General features: G+C 38.0%; 1 protein-coding gene across 4 annotated transcripts; it reads right to left on the minus strand.

The window, feature by feature from the left end:
- Positions 1–339: 339 nt before the first annotated feature.
- HDAC10 (histone deacetylase 10) lies at positions 340–19507 on the minus strand. 4 transcript variants are annotated; one of them, XM_074591676.1, is made up of 21 exons: positions 19212–19507; positions 18711–18777; positions 17780–17914; positions 15514–15614; positions 14753–14850; positions 14576–14680; positions 14362–14430; positions 13571–13697; positions 13055–13120; positions 12617–12676; positions 12136–12225; positions 10859–10965; positions 9392–9459; positions 8719–8989; positions 8002–8092; positions 6374–6453; positions 5829–5882; positions 5131–5215; positions 4507–4692; positions 2497–2656; positions 340–1794 (listed from the first exon to the last, which is right to left on the minus strand). In XM_074591676.1, the coding sequence occupies exons 4-21, from the start codon at positions 15538–15540 to the stop codon at positions 1769–1771; spliced, it is 1770 nt and encodes a 589-aa protein (XP_074447777.1). In that variant the 5' UTR covers positions 15541–15614; positions 17780–17914; positions 18711–18777; positions 19212–19507; the 3' UTR covers positions 340–1768. The 4 variants fall into 4 exon arrangements, with proteins under 4 accessions (XP_074447777.1, XP_074447613.1, XP_074447517.1 ...); XM_074591512.1 differs by having other exon boundaries at positions 15518–15614; positions 19212–19442; XM_074591416.1 differs by lacking the exon at positions 340–1794 and having other exon boundaries at positions 2341–2656; positions 15518–15614; positions 19212–19442.
- Positions 19508–19552: the final 45 nt, after the last annotated feature.

Genomic DNA, 19552 nt, shown 5'->3' on the forward strand with positions numbered 1-19552 from the left:
CCGGAACGCAGCCCCGGGCAGAGCGGCCGGGTGCCACGGTCCGGGCCCGCCCGTCGGCAGGGGCAGGAGGTCCCCGGGGCCGCGGGCCCTCCCGGCCACCCCGCGATGCGGTAACGGCGCGTCTCCGGGCCCACCAGCAGCGCAGGGCGGCCTAAAGGCCGGTCCATAAAGCGCCGGATTAAGACAGCTGAAGATTTTTAAACCATTCCTGTCATACGTGTAGCGCTGTCACTCGGTTTACAAGGATAACTCGGTGAACCACGCTGGTATTGCGTCCCCATCCCTGGAATGTAAAGCTGCAGGCTGCTGACGGCGTTCCCAAACTCGCCACACCAAAAGTACTTTTTTAAAATCTTAATTCACGTTTTAATAAATTTGATCAAAAACTTAGAAAAATACACATCAGAATACAACACTGATAAAATTCAAACACTGGCTGTAGAAATCCAGTTGAACAAAGGCAGGTAAAAGGGAATGAGAGATTTCTGAGAAAATGCTTTTTCCTTCAAAGTGATTTATTGTCAAAAAAATGTATTTTTTTTTCAGGGAGTGAGAAGAACAACAAATCTGTTACGAACTTTTGTTTGTAACATGTTTGACACGGCTTTGAAACAGACTTTCGTTTCAAAATGTTCAAAGATTGGGTATCATTTCCCATCCAGCAATAACTGAAAACCAGTATGAACGAGGGAATCACTGCAAACAGTTAAAAAAAGACAACTGTGAAGGCAGATTTAGTTATTCAAATTACGTAAAGTTGATCCCAGTAGCAACACCTGTATAAACATAATTTGAAGCGTTTGAAATCAGAAGGTCATGTTATTGAAATCACAGTCACAGAAAAGTCCTCTTGAAAAGGAGCCCTAAATCATATCTGGAATGCTGCAAAACAAGGCACACTATGGCTATTGCCTCGGGATGGTTATTTAATTTTGAGAATTCACATGATGCCAGCCTTAGGCCACAACCAAATCTCTGGGAGGTTTAGGGTTTTATTTGTTATATAGACAATTTACATTTGAAAAGAGGGCAGAGTGAAGTCCTCTTTACGCTGCTTTATTCAATTATGTATTTGTAATTTTATATATGCAAAATATTTTCCGTTTTTCTCTTATGCCTGATGCAGTTCAGGAAATTAATCTCAACCATGCAGGTGTGATATAGCAAATGCATACACTATAGCTGCTCAGCTGCTTTTCTTTCTTAACTCTTTGCAATTGGCAATTACTCATTAGAAAAATTAAAAGAATAGACTGTGTTAGGTGAATCCTTTAAATCAGATTATGAAATGAAATTTCATTAATCAGAAGGACCTGTTGTTAAGTTTAAACTCCCAATGAAATGGTGGCAATCGCAGCACTGCAAGCACTTTGGTATTGTATTGAATAATATTAAAATGTTTTGGCTATTACGATTGCTCATTTCAGATTCCTGTCTTCTGGAATTCTTTAACATTCATGCACTCGAGCTACTGCATATGCAAACCTGACTTTAGAATATCACAAGTGACATGGGCCCCAATTTGCAGTAATGAAGTACAGGAGTTGTCTTCAAAAATGTCAGTCTTGAATAATTAGTGCCAATATAGAATTTGCAAGCACAATTCTCTAGCTAAGAATATGGATTTTAAGTATTTTAAAAACAGGAGACAATTGCAACTGGCTTTTTTTCTGTTTAGAGACTGACCACCTCTTTTCCTGATGATTTAAAAGGCAACATGAACAGCAACACATTTTCTTCTGCTGTATAGAATGATTCTGAAGTGAAGTCAATTTCTCGAAATCCCATCCTTCACTGAAAAGAACAGCAATAAGAAAAAGAGTTATTAATCAAGCTCATACCACAATTCCCAACCCCACAAGAACATTTTTAGTGGAACCAGACCACTGCTGTTGGCCATTTCTTCTGAAAGAAAGCAGGGCGTTTTCTTTCAGACACAGATGCCCGCCTTTACCAGTGTTTTGTTTTTTTTTTTCCTGTTGAAAACCAAAAGTTATTGAGTAGAGAACGGTTTCTGGACAAGTATGCTTGAAAACATACATACCTGCCCAATCTGATTCCTATACAAATGCAGCTATTTGTGAATGTACTTTAAGCATGACTCATCACTATTGAATGATTTGTGGACAAGTTAAATTAAATAAAAATGTAACCTGATTCTGCACTATATTCAGAAAATACATTAGCAATCAGAGCCAGTGCACATCTTATTAACCATTCTTTAAGCACATAGTACTTTAGTAGTTTCATTTCAAAATTTTGGAATAACAGTATTCAAAGTTCCCGAGGGTACAGTTACTACGCTACGAAATTCAGTGCTTTCTGGCTCAAGTAGCAAAATTAAAAGCATTTGAAGTTTCATCCTTTTCACATCAGATCAACGAGCTCCCACTGACTTTAATATCCCATTGACTTACAAGATCCAGCTGTATTTTATAATATTTTCAGAAACTTGCATGTATTCCTAAGAACTAAAGATAAAAACAGACAACTTACCTGAACACTGAAGCATTTTCCATTCCTGCTGAAATTGGTCTCTTAATATTTTTATTTTATTCACTTTTTCTTGGGTAGGAGGTACATAAACTCCAAAGTGAGGTGCAGATGCACCCACTAATGCTTTGGCTAGACTTTGCATTAAATTTCTCTCTGTGTCCTATTTAAGAAGAAAAAAAAGTACTCCTGGGAAGCAAACTTTCTTCATTTCAGTAATACATGAAATATTTTAAAACAGGCTTTTGTAATATTTGTTGCTAATATTAGTAGCAAGAATGACCAACTTTCAATTTGCAAATAAAAATGTGTCAAAATGGAGAATTTTTTTCTGAAAAAGGTAAATTAATTTTTACCTCCTGTAGAACTTGGGCTTTTTTTCAAATAGGGAAAGAGTATTAGTTTTTCTTTTGTGATTGAAAAGAAACAGTGCTGGGTTAAAGGTAAAAAATGTCAAGAGGGAAGGGGAGCATGGAGCTTTTTTACTTCACACATAATTTTTTCTATATTTGTACAAAATAGCAATATATTTTGCTTCATCAAAAGGTGATATTTTTTGGACTCCTGACAGTCTAAATCAATGTCATTTACCCACAGAAATTATATTATGAGGTGTCCATAGTATATGAGGATTATTTACATTTATTTTGAAGACTGTAACTCTATTTTATTTTTTAAAAGATACAAGTCTTTTTTTTTTCAATTATTCTAAAAAGCCAAGCCCATGTATTGGAAGATCCCCACACATTAGATAATCCTGTGATGGAGCTACCTGTGGAGTACCAATATAAAAGTCTCAGTCATTTTTTAAAGATGTATGTCTAACTTCCTTTTTATCTCCGAGTTTACCCTTCACAATATCAGTAATTCTTTCCATTTCATACTCCTAATTAGTAATGTGCAAATACACTATTTCTGTAGACTGTATATCAATGTACAAATTATATTAGCTTAGACAATTTACATATCAGCGCTGTAAATTAAAACAAATAGCAATTGAGAAGACTACAGAATAAAGCATGTCAAAATCCACTTAATTGGCAGCTTAATGAATAGTATGTCTTTAATTGGATACTTGCTGGGAAATGGATTAGAATAAAATTGCATACGTGGGCAATTATTCATTGTTTCTCATTAAAGAAGAACTAGAAGGCACAAAAGCAATCAAAAGTTACTGTTTCACAGAACACACAGAGAAATTGTGTTACTCACAGCCACAAGATGCTGCAGAGGCCAAGAGTATAAGTTGAGTTCTTTAAGAGATTAGACAAATTCATGGAAGATACACTCACTGGCACTTATCACACACTGGTCTGGATACAGCCTCCGACTTCCTAAATTTAGAAATCCTTAATGTGGTAGTGTATGGAAACACTGGAGTAGGGAAAGATCCATATATTCTTTATTTCCTTTCCCAGACTCTCTATCAGAGAAACAAAGCTCGGGTAGATTGATCCTCAGTTATGTATTATGGCGATTATGTTCACTTAAGCGATATGTGCCATTTTAGTTTCTTTTCTGCGTGATGGAAGTCGTGTGTGATAAAGAGGGGGAGAAAAGGAGAGGAAATTTAGTGTTTTATGATAAACAGGACAATGGGCTGCTTTCAATCACATTTGATGGAAAGAGGCCATATAATTAACAGACAACGAGTGTTTCTTTTCAGGAGACAACTCTGAGCTGTGAATCCCAAGCAGAAAGGGAAGTTAATCCCCAAACTGTGGCGAACTGTCAGAACATCTACTGTCTATAGACAGTATACAGACAGGCTTGCATTCACGCCTCAGCTTCTCAGTCATGCAGGCTGCCTACAGCTTGGTGTGCATCTGCGTCTGCCCTTCTTCTCAGGCCACTTGGGCTATTTGCATCGCAAACTCAGAGGTACCAAAGACAGTACAGATACAGACAGTATTTTCTACTGGGCAGCTTGAACCAGTTCATACCAAGCACACTGCTGCTTGATTTGAGTCCTGTCTTAGGCACTTTGAAGTACCACAGCTTAGCACCACTTACCTCGATCATTGCCAAAATTCGAGACTCGGCTAATCCTTGTAGTAAAGCAAAAAGCAGAGAAATCTCACTTATTCCAAGGCTCCTGTTTGGTCCAACAGCTATTACTGTCAAGTTAGGTTGATAACTATATGCTACAGGAAGGATGAATCCAAGTACAGCAGAAAAGAAGTCGTTTCCTTCAGCATCCTTTAACAACAGCGAGAAACTGTTTAGCACAAATGTAAAGCCCCAAATTCCCAGATACAAAATAAAACAGCAAGGTGAATCTCAAAAAGCTTTTGATTGACCTAGGAAACAGAATACTGATCTGTTTTCACAGCAATTTTTATATTCAACAGGCAGAATATTCATCTTTTCCTTAGTGTCTTCACACTGTAACTCTGTCTTCTTGAAGATGAACTACAGTAGCTACTGAAGGTTTCCTCAACCCTACGCATTCTAATACGCTCTAAAGAACTGTGAAGGAGTACTACTCTGCAAGGGTAAGAAAAGGAAATATTCTCAAAGGTCCGAATTGCAGTGAGGGGTGCAATTCTCGGTGTCATTTTATGAATTTGTAAATATATTCTACTATTTCTGTTAAAACGCTTTTCTCTTATGTTGTTTCCAGAAAGTGAATCTTACCTCTTTCCAGTTTAGAGAAATATAGTGTTTGGAGCTGCTCTTTCCAGACTGTTCTTTCTCACAAATATGTATCACGAGTATTTTTCTGTAAATAAAAAATGCATCTGAGTATTTAACAAACAACTTCCAATGAGATAAAAAGATATTTTCTTTCATCATTCTTTAAATACTAATTCATAATACAGCAGCAAATAAATATTTGCATTACTACATGCCAGAATGTAAACACCAATTAAAAATGAAATCCTTTTTAAGGTATTTTTAAAAAGAGTGGGCAAATGGGCAAATTACTTTTAAGAAAAAAGGGAAGTAGCACAAAAAGTTACAGATAAGTAAAGATGACTTTCAATAAGGAACTCAGCATGAGCAGTATGTGTCCCCTGCAGTTACAGGGGGGTACACCCTACATAATTAATAGTTGTCTTCTTTATTACTTTCTATTTGCAATAGCAATCTAAATTTCAATTAATATACAAGGATTATACTTTAAGTCTACAACTAAACTCACAGAGTGGCACTTAGAGATTAACAGTTTGTCTTTAGAGATATATTTGGGGATGTTTTGTATTTTGTTTCAAGCTAAACATAATGAACATCAGCTCTTGACTGACTCCTTAGTGCAGATTTCATCATACGTATGGACACTTAGTAACGTTTATAAAGCCTTTGGGATTTGACTCCCTGAAGTGAAACCTCACCCATCTTCTGTGTTTGGTATGATTTGCATGTCTCCAACAAATATACAAAGCACTCTGCAGAAAACAAAGAAAAATATACATACACTTACATCTAGAATTATTTTTTTTTCAATTAGTGCAATTTGTTTAAAGAGTTTGCATGTAGATTAGATGCATAAGAATATAGTTTCTGAATCTGGTCCATTAGAAGTATAAAGAAAACACATTTATAACAGCTCAAGGGAATTCCTTTTCTCCCACCAAATACTGGGGAGAAAAAAACACCACCAAGAAAATGTCCTCAGGCCAAAAACAATCGAACTCTGACAAAGAAAATGTAGGCTAGCACAGCAGTCATCCTTAAAAATGTTTTGCCTTTGGTAAGGCAAAAGGTTTTTGCTGGCGTATACAATATTGTCTGTACTACATATTGAAAATGGTACGCATGTGGAGATGCTATTTGCTTTAAAATTAAGGTTTCAAAGGCAATTTGCCGTATTTCACAGACTTTTATCTTATTTCTACATTTTGTCAAAGGGCCCCAAATGCAAAAGATACAAATTCACCTTTGGAATCCCAAACGAACAGAATGTCTTAGTGCAACAGCAACAGAAGATGCGGGTGATTCTACAATTCCATTGCATACCTACAAAATATATTTTTTCATTCAGAAATAATGCTGCACAAAATTGTATAATTTCTTATTTGTAGCAACTGTATTTTTACTTGTTTATATGTATCAAACAAAGCTACAGCTGTATGAAAGGGATCTTAATGATCTATCGTAATAGGGTTAAGAAAATGTTATTAATTCAGTTTCTACAGAAAGGCTGTATTTGATTATTATGCCAAGAGCTGTTCTATTACTTCGAAAGGATAGTGCAATGCTGAAAGGCAACTGTAAAAATAGCTTTTGCAGGGGAAGGTCATCTTTACTGGTTCTCTCAATAGTCTGCAGATCGGATACACTCAGTGTGCCAGTAGGTTCTGCGCCTGAAAAATACACCCTATGAAAAGGAGGTTGTCCCTGAATTCTAATTCTGACTCTTCTTTAACCCAGGCCAGCTATTCCTTTCTGGAAAATTCAATGACAGTATTACTCAGTCAAGCTTTCAGTGTTCATTTGTGTTGTGTAGTGCTTTGAACTCTACATGAAAGCTAAGCAAAAAGATAATGCATGCTCCCCCTCCTCACTCCTCTTCGCATTTGTCAACACAAAAAGCTCAGCTTAGCATCTGCAACTTATGAAAAGTTCTAGTTCTTGTTGCCAGTTACCTTTCTTTTTCATTTTTTTATAGGCTCTCCTAGAGGTATGTGCAGTATCTAATGTTAGAAATTTGTCCCCGAGATCTACATATGTGCCTTCCAACAGTAAGATGGCAGCTTACAGGAAAAAGGCCATTGTGGCAGTTACTCTTCCTTGCAAGCCTGGTACTTTAACCAGAGCTTTTCCTTCCAAGGGAGAGACTGATTTATTATGATGTAACAATCTTTTGTTTTCTTAACTTGTTTGCAGTTTTTCTCTATGTATAAAAACAAAAATAGAAACATGCATCCTCTAAGCCTGCCTTCTCTTCATTCCTGACCCTGCAAGAATCAAAATGCTGGTTTGGAATTACTCTGTTCAGAATCACGGCACACAGGGGTGTTTTAAACAGCTCCACTAAAGCAACGTGTGTGTGTAAATCAAAATTCACTCGAGTAAATTGTTGTACAAATAATGGTAAGTGGGTGCAGCTTGTAAGGAAGGGTAATGCAGAAGTAAACTCTCTCCTAAAGACAGAAGGCAAAACTCCGTGCACTGAGACAGAAAAATTTTTGACATTTGCTCAGATTTCTTGCTACTGCTCGATACACCAACTTCTGCTCCCCTCAATGGGAAGACTGAATGCCTGGCTTACCTGTATGTCTGATAGTAATAACCTTCTCATCACTGACTCATATGCTATGACTGCAGAAAAGCAGGACAACGTCTTGCCCAAAGATCATTAGAAAGATGTCTTGGGTTTAACGACTGTCCCTAAATAGTTTTTTCTCATCTTGCATACTCAGACTTGTAGCAAAGCACATTCTAGCTGAGATTAGTGGGGTTGGGAACTACACAGTAACTAGTATCTGGACAATATAGTAAAAGCAGAAATCAGAGGAATCCAACTCTCCACCCACACCCAAGATCAAAGCACTTTATTATTACCTCCTTTTTCATTATTTTATCTAGGATGGCCAATATACTGCCAAGAGAGAGCAAAGTTTTGTCCTCTTTCACAAGGTCTGCATAACTGCCACTGTAAAATAAATTATATGAAGAAAAACTAGGTTAGAGGCAATAATGCATTCAAAGAGGACAACGATACCGCACTTTGCAGTTAGTACTGACAGGGTACATTTTGTGCAGGAGCTACACATTCATTCTCAAAACCCCAGCTTTAGCAGGAAGATGACAACACTGTTGCCTGACAGTCTGGAGCTCTCTAAACCTATCTCCATTCTGCACTGGAAAGAAAATAGAAATGTCTGACGATATTCAGGAAATAGAGTCCTGTCAAAATTAGACTTTCTAAGACAAAAAGTTGAGCTTCCCAAATCAGACCAGTTTGGTATTTTTTTCAGCTAAAAATGAACACAGAGCTTTAAGGCACCTTCCTAGCAAAATCTCTTTCTATATAAATACATTTGCACTAACTGTTCTATCCCCACTGAAATAGTTTTCTCAAAAAGTATTCTGATTAGTTCTTTAAAGGACTTCAAGGCTACGAGTGATAACCAACACCAATTACTTCATTTTTCAAAGGGAGAAATTCTGTCTATAACTGAGTAGACTAAGGCCAAAAAGATGACAGTGTCAGAGACAGTCTGTGCAGAGGCCTCTCATCCTCATAATTACATTGAAAATTCAACAGATAGGACCAACCTAACAAGAGCTTTTATTTCAGTTTTGTCCATTTCCTTCACCAAATGAACAGGTACAGGGAGTAAATGTGCTGAAACTTTAGCATCAGTTGTTGCTGTTTTGATGGGAGGCACAGGAAATAGAATATTTTTCATATGCAGTTCCAAAAACCTTTCTACTTTGACAGTTTCGTCATTGCTAGGCATCTTAGATTCATGTTCTGTGGAGGGATTTGTATTAGTCTTCTTTAGTAGGTGCGAACTGGTGCTCAGATTTTGTAAAAATGATGTGTCTAGAGGAAAAAAAAAAAGAGGGGTTTCACATGTATTAATTCCTGAGCACTGTGTTAATATTTGGTTAAATTTATTTACAAAACAGAGTACATCTGTAGTCATGGCATGTATATTTATTCCCATGCACTAGCTAAAATGTTTCCTGCCACAGATGTTATTTTTTAGTGCTGCTATGTTTGCTCCAATCTAGCAATTACGTTCATATTTTTGACACAGAAAACAGCATCCTCAAACAAAGGTATCAAAGCGCTTTTTGGTGGGATCACTGCTTCATCAGTCACTTGATGAATAACTGGTAGTTCAATTATTTTAACCCACTAGTATTAATCTTAATCATTTTGAATCGCTGTATAAATCCATTTACCAATCACATTCGCTTGAAGAAAGAGATGAGTAATTACCTTCATACATCAACCATTTCCAGTAGGGTTTATGTGCCGCTCTCACATTCTGAATAGATTCAATTGCACTACAAAAGAAACAGGATTAACAGTATCAGCACTAAAGAAAATATATGGAAAAACAAAACCAAAAAACCCCAACTGAATATGAACACCTTCTGTCTTTGCTCTGTCAGAGATTTTATCTACAGAATGTAAAGATGTAATTAGATTCACTCAAAAGCAAGACTATCTGTTCAGGAAGGTTCAGAGTGGGGCAGAAACCAAGTAAATCACATTCCTTACCATTCTTTGTGTTGAAATCTCTTTTTTATTATCACTGCTATTTTCAGCACTATAGGCAAATGGTCCTGTTACGCTAGCTATCATTCAAACATAAGTCAGGTCATGTTAAATCCAGAACACATTTTGTGTATGTGGAGATTATTTGCAAGGTGTTCAGGAGCTGGACTGATACAATGGATGAATACATAATCAACTCTCTGTTACCTCAGATGATAGCAACCCGAGATACTGCAGTCTGTAGAGAAGAAAAAGAGGTGATACAGGTACTATGGGATGTGCTAGAAGCAAAATAACCAGCTTTGCTTCATCAGTTTACCAAACCAAACTCTGCGCACAGCCTGCGTATATCTACACTGCTTCCTTGACTGATATGTGCTCCAAGTTTTAACTAACACAGCCAGCCAGTAGGTCCTGCCACCAAAACACGAGGAGCATTACTGCTGAAAAAAGGCATGGAACAACTGTTTAGGTGGGAGAGAGACTGGAGATGGAACACAGAGAGGTGGATATGGTACAAACAGGCAGAGAGAAAGACACTGTTTACACATGTGACAGAGAGATTCAGAGTGCTCTACTGGGTCAGATTCACCACTGTGCAAACTTACTGTCTCCAAAATAAGTTAGACCCTAAGTTTAATTATCTCAGTACAGCCCTACACAGTTGAATGCTTTCACACCCCAAGCCTTGATACTCCAAATTCCAGAAACAGAAGGAGTCATCAAGACTGGCTCTGCACAGCGTCAGCTCTCACTGGTGAGAGAGGTTAGCTCCAGCCATTGCTGTACTACAGCAACTGCAGCGGCTCTGGAGTTTGACGAACTAATACTTGCAACTACATACTTTCCCAAATACTGGCTGTTATTAACTAGCATTGCCTTGATCACAGCAAGACTATCTCAGCCTTGAGTGAGATGGATCTCCACAGGATAACAAGGCCCAAAGATAAATAGCATAAAATTATAAGCCATTAAGAAGTTTTCACAACTTGAAATCATTTCGGAAACAAAAGTATACAAAACCGTACCTTGGATGACTATTTTGGAAAGCAAGCTATCCAAAGCAGAAAATAATATATTATAAAGCACCATATTAAAACCTTGCTTCAGCAAAATGTTCAAAGCACGCGTCTTCAGTCTCTTTGATAAATACATGGGTTATTCTAAAATTCTTCATATGCTTACCTTAGGCAAGGTGCCATTTCTCCAGTTATTTGAGGTACAGGATCTCCAAGCAAAGTTTTTACAGTCATGCAGACTGATTCAGACAATGACTTTAAGTGGTATCCACCCTAGAAAAAAATACTTTGTGTCGCCTAAGGAACAAGTACTTGTAACATCTATCTGAACAGCATCATGGAAAACAGATTAAACTTTTAAAATATATCTGAATTTACAGAAATGGAAGATGATACACAAGTGCATCTAAGTCAATGATTTTCAATATGAAAATAGTAAGTTAGAGGCTACTTGCTGAACTTCACTGGCATCCCATGATTCAACTCACTTTATCATGGTTCGATTCATTTCAGAAATCAAGTCATGACTTTGCCTTGAAAACCCTGGAAACACACGCCTTCTCCATTCCTATCCCTGATATGCCATCTTCAACAATTCTTGTGGAAGATTCCACAGAAGGCAAATACTATCACTGTCCTCTAAAACGTCTGTACAAGGGAAATCTCCTGCAGCCTGACATTTTTAAGATATGGTTGTCTATAACAACCTGCAGGAGAGAAGGATGACAGAAGAAAGGTCATGCAAAACAGATGGCAAGCAAATCAATTCATAAACAGTTCACTCTCTGAGACCTTGTTGGCAGTAGTATTTCTACACATTTATTTACCTGGAAAGCCACCATTTTTCTAACATGCAGCAGAAATAGGGAGTTGAAATCTAGATTTCAGAAGGAGGAAACATTTTCAATTGTTGAAAAAAACACACTCTTAAAAAAAGAGCTTGCATAGAAGCTTTTAATAAAAAAAAAAAAAAAAAAAAAAAAGAGGGAATCCAGTAAGGGCTCCATTACTAAGTAAGAGTATATTTAGGTTAAAGGTTTTTTAAACTCTCCTGAAGTAAGACATACTTGTAAAAACATTGGTAATGCAGCTTATTCACTAAATGCATTTTAATGAGTTTGTGACTGTCCAGAGCAGCAGACTAGTCACTGTTCACAAAAACTGAACATATCTGTGAAGGATATGGTTTTTTGAACAATGAGCATACGCTTCTCTGCTTCAAAAATGTAAGTTAAAAAAATCAGGTTTTAAGACATACATTTCTTTTAAAGGATAGGAGCATTATCAAATCTTAGCCATTTTTGCAGTCCTGATTCTAAAAAAAAAATAAATAAGAAGAATAAATGATTTTGTTAAGAAGTTTTGCTTCCTAGCTTCTAGCTTGCCCTATATGGCTCTAATACAATGACCCTTCCCTTGGGAGTATGTTTCCATAGTCTTTACCTCTAGGATGACACACAGCTTTCCATTAGCTAACTGCATCAGGAAATGGGTAAGGTGGGCAAAAACCTCAGGAGTGGCATTCATCTGACCCTAAAGGAAAGAAAAAATGTTAAGAGCTAAAACGCTGAATAAAAAAACCATTGGTAACACTGTAACACTCCCCTCCCACCACCTTTACAATCTGAAATACATGACTTGGAATACTGGAACGTTTGCCTCTCATTGTAGCTAACAAAATGCTGAACCAACTGCTTTAAAGGAAGGTGCAAAAAACAACGCAGTAATTACACCTATGGATAATTTGCCTTTACATGTCTTCTTGTGGTATTTAATGAGCTGGGGTCAGTTTAAGGACTCAAACATGTATTTTTAGCTTGGTCAAAGTGAATTTCGCCTAGCCATCACAGGACATTTAAGAGGTAGGAATATTTTGTGAACAGATTCATGACTGACAGCAGAAAGGCGACAACAATTTACTTACTTCAGGGTCTCCAATTCCAGAATCATATCCAGAGGAGACAAGAATCAGTTCAGGATCAAACTGTTATAAAACAGAGAGAGTTGTAGCACATTCTTATGTCCTATTTTCAATTTTGTACTGGATTTCAACTGTATCATGTTCAGCTGTTTTTTCAGCTAGAATATGAAAAAAAATAAAGACTCTCCTTGAATAAAAACTAAGAATACCCTTTTACACTATTTTCATTCCTGCTAGAGAAGTTGCAGATTGATATTATTTAAAAGCTAACATTCCATAAATAATGATCAGGACATTCTTCATACCAGCAGAAATAATGTGTTAACTATGCTACTGGCAATTACTGCATTTCTACAAAATACTCAATGATACCTGCTTAAGAAGTACTTAGGAAGCAGTCTTTGGTTTTGCTATTCTAATAGCAGAGCAGTAAAAAATTACCTCAAAAGCCATTGGAAGCAACACATGGAAAAATGCAGCAAGATAATCTGAATTTCCCATCCCAACCTGCAAAATGTGAGAAATATATGTCACATTTTCATGTCGGAATAATAAATTTTCTAAGGTTCTTCAAGACTTTAGGGAACAAAAGTATCAAAAGTTAAAGATAAGGGAACTTTATGAAGTAAAGTAGAACAAACTCAATTTAAGTAAAGTGCATAAATATCCACCGTTTTTCTCATCTCCTGAAACACACTCTGTTTTGATGCCTAGGCAAGATATTAAAGAAAAAAATAAGAATATATGCATGTTTCTCTCTCCCTCTCTTTTTTTTTTTTTAACATTATAATATTCTCAGCGATATTTCTTAGCAGACATTCCACTGACAGGAAGAAGGTACACTGTGTTAAGACACCTGCCAAGCAAGTGAAGCAGTGCGCTTCTCAGAAAGTGTTATGTAAAGCATCAGATAGAAGGGTATTGTATTTGCTTTCTTGTGCTGTAAACAATATTTACCTTATTCCAAGGCAAATTTATGTTAAAACCTTCTCCCTTTCCCAGACCCACAGCATCATAATTGGATTCTTTGAGTGATGGCCAGAATTCCTGATGTTCATAGCGATGCCAGGAAAAATACAAAACACTGAAAGACACAAGAAACAAATCCAATTTGAGCAAAAGGTTCTGAAACTGACTTTATATCCTGAACCCGGTGGCTGCATTGACTGAAAGCATGAAAATAGAATCATCCTTTCCCCTTAATTCTCTTAACGGACTTGGACTGCAGAACCTGGTACAGTAAGTTCTATGCCAAAATTAACCTAGGACAACTGCTAAAAATGTATTGTATGCATGCAATCCCTTCACGTCAAAGACAGGGCATTTTCAGAAAAGCAGACTTGTTTCTAGAATCTAATTCTGTGGCTTTTCAGAAAACAATACAAAGCTCGTGTTTTATCCAACTACAACTTGAATACTCGAACTGAGAGACTCCTGAAAGAATAGAGAGAATAGAGATATTACCTGAATACTGTCATGGAGGGATCTTACTACTGGCACACCAAGGCAGTCATATTGCTTATCTTGATTGTTATTCTTTACAGTAGAATAAATTTATGTATTTCTTTTTGTTACAATTTTCCCTCTATTTGATACCAAGTGAAAACAACAGCGTGACTAAAATAGCAAGGAGAATGTTTTATAAGATTCTAGTTTTAGAAAGTTAAGAAATCTTGTTCATTATAGAGGAAAGCAATGCTTGACTAGCTAACATTAAAAAAAAAACCAAACAACAAAATCCTTCAAACCTTGGATCCTCCTCAAATATATATTGAATTCCTTGCCCATGATGCACATCCCAGTCAACAATTAGGATTCTGCATAGATCAACAAAAGAAAATATTCAGCGGAAGAACCACAGCATCTTGATCTAGAGGACATACAGATGAATAATATTTTTCTGTCCCAAAACTTACATGACACCCAGAAAGCTCATTCATCTAAAAGAGTACAATGTCTTACCTCTGTAGACCATATTTCAGTTTTGCATATTCTGCTGCAATAGCAACATTGTTGAACAAACAGAACCCATTAGCTGCATTTCTCTGGCTGTGGTGACCTGGAGGTCTAAAACAAATGGTTAGTCACAACAAAGGAAATTTTGGGGAGAAGTGAAGACTTTCTCACATATTTTCTTACCTTACTAATGCCATTCCATTGCACACTTTTCCTGACATCACAGCGTCCACCAGCTGCAGAGTTGCTCCTACTGCAAGTCTGGCACAGCGGTAAGTGTTCTGAAAAAGAGAATCTCTTAGTTGTCATCAATCACTTCTCATCTTGTTTTAAACTAATCACACATGACATGCTTTTGCACCCCAACGGCAAATTGTCTTGACATAAGTCTACCCTACTGAGGTGCATGCAGATAGTTGAAAGTAGAATTTTACCATACCAATTCCAATGTTCTTTCTACTAGGTTTATCTGTGATTGTTATATCCTTCATAAGGATGTTCTCTCTGGAGCAGTTAAGATGGACAAATTGAACTGACCAGTGGAATAACATGGCATCTTTGAAAAAAAGGAATGAAACCTTACAGAAAGAAAACACAAAAGACTTCACCTCCATTACCTGGCACAACATTTAAGAAAGACTGTTACCAAAATGTGATTTACAGGTCACTAACGGTCTACAGTGACATTAAGTGACAAAAATAGAGCTAAAATTTGAGTAGTGCTCTATACTGGCATGATGCAATTAAAAAAAAGATGACAGGACGCTTAACCAATTTAAATTAAAGTATTACACTAAACTTGAAACAAATAATGTCATAAATATATGTAAATCTACTTAAATAGCAAAAAATGTATTGTTCTTTTTCCCTACTTAGAAAAGTGCCACTAAGATGCAAACCCACAAATACTTGTAACACCCAATAGAGCAAGCAGTTTAACTTACACACCGGATGAAAGAAAAAAGCATCATAATTTCCAGAGACTCTTTTCAGTTCCTCATCATTCATTGTCTGCGTGCTTTTCGCCACTTCCAAGTGTTCCAAACTGCAGAGGAGAGAGAGATTAACATAACACGTAACTAAACAAATAAACCTATAAAGTTTTTTTTAATGCAACATATAATTACAAGTAAAAGAATATATGTTAAAAGGGGCTTCTGTGAGACTTCACAAGTCCAGTAGGTGCTCTGGAACACTAGTTGCAGGATATTGTGAAAAAAATAAGGAGCACTGTGAAAGGGTTCTTGGATATCTTAAGAATTCTTCTCCCTTTTTCAGTGGCAAGAGCAATTGCTTTCAAAAAAAGGCTCTTTGCTCATCGTACACAATTTATTCTGCAATCCACGCGACATATAGATACCATCTCAACAAGAACTAAATTAGGATTCTGAAAGTCATCGGAATACGAATTATAACTCTGAGAATGTGTGTCTAGTGCTTCCTTATTCTATGGAAAACAAGTATTTCAATTAATCCCTTATCAGGTGTGTACTAACTCCCACTTTTCACTGGTTCAAGAGTGCAATAAGTACCAAGGCACAAGAATCAATGTTCCCCCAATTCTCTGACAGTGCTCTCCTGCCCTTGTGTAGTGAGCTGGAAATGGAAGTTGATGGTATCTACTCTCCCATCTGTATCCTAATCCAGGACACAACAACCACATGCGTTCCTCTAGGTGGACAATGCCAAAGCAACCAGAATTTCACAACAAAATGAGACACACTAATGCTGCCTAATGGAAATAAAGCTAAACAGTGTCTTCAAAATGAAGGCACTAATAGGAATAAAACCACATGAACCGGAATGACTATATAATTAGTAGTTTAAACTTCACCACCAGCCTCATAACTAACTGTGAACACAAACAAAACATTTTTATAGGAATTTTAAATTTGTTTCAATCTACAAGTGTCTTAGAAAGGAAAGAGCTCTATTATCTCTAGCTTACCTATGGAAACCAAGACAAGACTTATTGAAGTCATTTGTCCCCAGTCATCTATCAGGAACAATTCAACTGGAAAGAGTGACCAAGCCTCTCCACAGCCAATCCGCAATGTATTTACTATGCAAATTAATTATATTTGTACACAGCACTAATTGCATTCTAACCAACAAGCATGTTCTTAGGAAAAATACTCTTTTGCAATCTGAAAATTTAAGCGTGATTTATCTTGTCACAGGTGTCAGGGTCTCGAGCGCATCCCTTCCCTCCTGAGGTTTGGCTGCTGGGTACAGAACCAGGAGAGATAGGACAGCTGGTCACCTTGAAAGAAAGTGATAGAAGAAACCTCAGCTCTGCTAAGAAGTCTCAGCAGAGGCTCCCCCTCCTTCCCTTGGCACTTGCTTTTAAGATAAGGCTCTCACCCTTGGCTACAATGCAGCTGTGCTGTGTAGCCATGCCTGCATCTGGCCATGAACCCCACTAATCTGGACCTGCGGAGTGACTCTCTAGCTTGACCTCAGACCTGCCATGTCACTATGGCCTTGTCAGGCAATCTAAACTCATGGCTGAATTGGGTTACCACCACTGGACCGGTGCTGCTGCTCTCATTTGGGTATTGTGGGATTGAGCCCTTGTCCCGGAAGCCACTGCCTCTGTTTGCTTTGTCATCACGCTCTGCTTTCAGAGAAGGCTGCCCTTGTCGCTCCCTGATAAGGGCAAATGAGCGCACAAGCAACATGCAGAATCATCTGCAGTTGGATGCAGAATCATCACACTGAGGTGACAAATGCCAGAGCAGATTTCATTGCCGTGACTTCAGAACGGGCATGCTGCTGTTCCTCTTAACTTCTGCCCCCCAGAATTAGCTGCAAAGTTTTTCAGTTTGGTTCACTGTCTCAAAGATGCTTGGGAGAAGGAGGAGATTATTATATTTCTAAGGAAATACCCCTTTTCCTACACTCTTTAGAGTCTTGTCCAAATTTTTATTAGCAGTTTAATTGTAATCCTATGTATAAATCAGCATTCATTGCTTAAAAACCCAAAGAGTGAGAACGGGGCTTTAGTGGAATAGCAGATTCATACTTCAGCACCTACACCATACTCAGCATTATTTGCTTAACTAAGTGTGACACATTTTCCATTGAAATTCCTGGAAGCCACTGAATTTTGGAGCAGACCTTTTCAAATGGAGCAAAACATGACCTGGAGGTATGAGATCTGTTATTTCATTGAATTAATCTGAATGGTGATGAAAGTAAATTTCAGACCTGTGAACCAACAGGATCTCCTCCTCGCTGCCTTCTCTGGCAGGCACATGGACACACCTTTCCACAAGATGGTAACATTTAAGCTGCTCATAGGAGGATGACAGTCTTTCTGGCACTTCGATATCACAAACAGGACTAAAAATAAGCAGTAATCATATTAGTACGATAACATACCAGCAGAGCTAACACATTCATAATGCCTAGCTTTTACCTTTGCATTGTCAGAAGATTCATTACCCTCATAGATGGATGTGTGAGAGTAGAAGAAAAATAAAATCTTTAAACACTTTTTGCTTTGGAATTGAGACAAAAACTGGTTCTAAAATATGTAAGCAGAAAATTATATATGGTTCTTAAATAAAAAACGATAGCATAATTTTTTGTTTCCTCTCTCCACCGAAAGTAACAATGCTTGACTACAGACACGGTAATGCTGACATGAAAAGCTGTAGACTACAATAAAGGTGAACAGAGGAGAAGTGGGTTTGGGAGAGAAAACACGGGCAGTGGGAGAGAAAACTCTGAGCACTGCAAAAGTATTGGTCTAGTTTATATAAATCTAAGCAAGTCACATATACCAATTTCTAATTGAATTTAATTGACGGGTTTCAGTGGAGTGAGTATATCTACGTATTTTTTACAAGATCAATACTTTATTTAAGGGGCTATTCAGATGGTTTAAGCTAACACTTATCAAGGCCTACAAGACTGGAGGCCTACTGCTTCTCAAATGCAGCTTCAGATTATCATTACAAATTGGGAATAAAATGAACATTTTTTTTCCAAAAGGAGACTTTCTATTTACTAGGAAAATGACAGGGTATCTATAACTAGGTATTTCCTATTACATTTACAAAAACCGCATCTACTTGGTCCTTCTCTCAGAAGTCCTAGTAAGAAACTATTCATAAAAAGGACGGCAGTGACTTACTCGCTCCAAAGTAGTTTATGAGTGGTCATCTCCTCATCGTAAATCAGTGCTGTTCCTGAAGCCATTGCTACAGACAGAACAAAATAAAAATCCCAAGACACGTATTTCAGGCAAGAAGTAAATATATATTAAAACAAACAATATTGGATTAGCTGATGACTATACATACACAGCTTATCTTTTTGCATGACACTTTTGCACTTCAGACTTTGTACTTACGGAACAAAATCAAAGAAAATCATTTAGGAGGAGCCCTGACAAGACCCAGGAGCAAGGCAGCAGGGTAAAGCCAATGGCACAGACCCCGAAAGTGGGTGCTGGCGGGCAGGATTCACGACTATCTGAATATTCAAAACCTCAGCGTGGGTATTTCTGGTGCAGGCCAAGGGGTATCTCCCCTCTACCATCTCTCCAGGCTCCTCCAGCCACGCTGAGGGCCTGGCACGGGCTGTGGAGGACTGAGCACAGGCCTGCGCAGGCCTCTCCTCCCACAGTACCTACCTGTCGCTGACGTGAAAGCAGATGGCTACTTCTGACAGCTTCAGTTATAAAACCGCCACGAAGTATGAAAAACAGGGTTATCTACCCCACGGGCAGCACAGTGACAGGGATCTGTTGCGCTTAAAACTCCATCGCTCTTTCAAAAACCCAAAAGAGACGGGTAAGAGAAACAAAGAAACCGATGAGGAGCAAGCGAAGGCTGAACCGCGCGGCCGGCCGCCGGGCCGCCTCACCGGAGCCGCGGGAGGGCGCGTTAGGCTGGGCCGAGGGCCCGCTCTGCGCCGTTCCTCGCCTCCCGCCCGCCGGGGGAGCCCGGCAGCCCCACGCCCCCTCACACGGGG

The sequence above is a fragment of the Larus michahellis genome, chromosome 1 (genome assembly GCF_964199755.1).
Source record: "Larus michahellis chromosome 1, bLarMic1.1, whole genome shotgun sequence".
Classification (NCBI taxonomy): Eukaryota; Metazoa; Chordata; class Aves; order Charadriiformes; family Laridae; genus Larus; species Larus michahellis.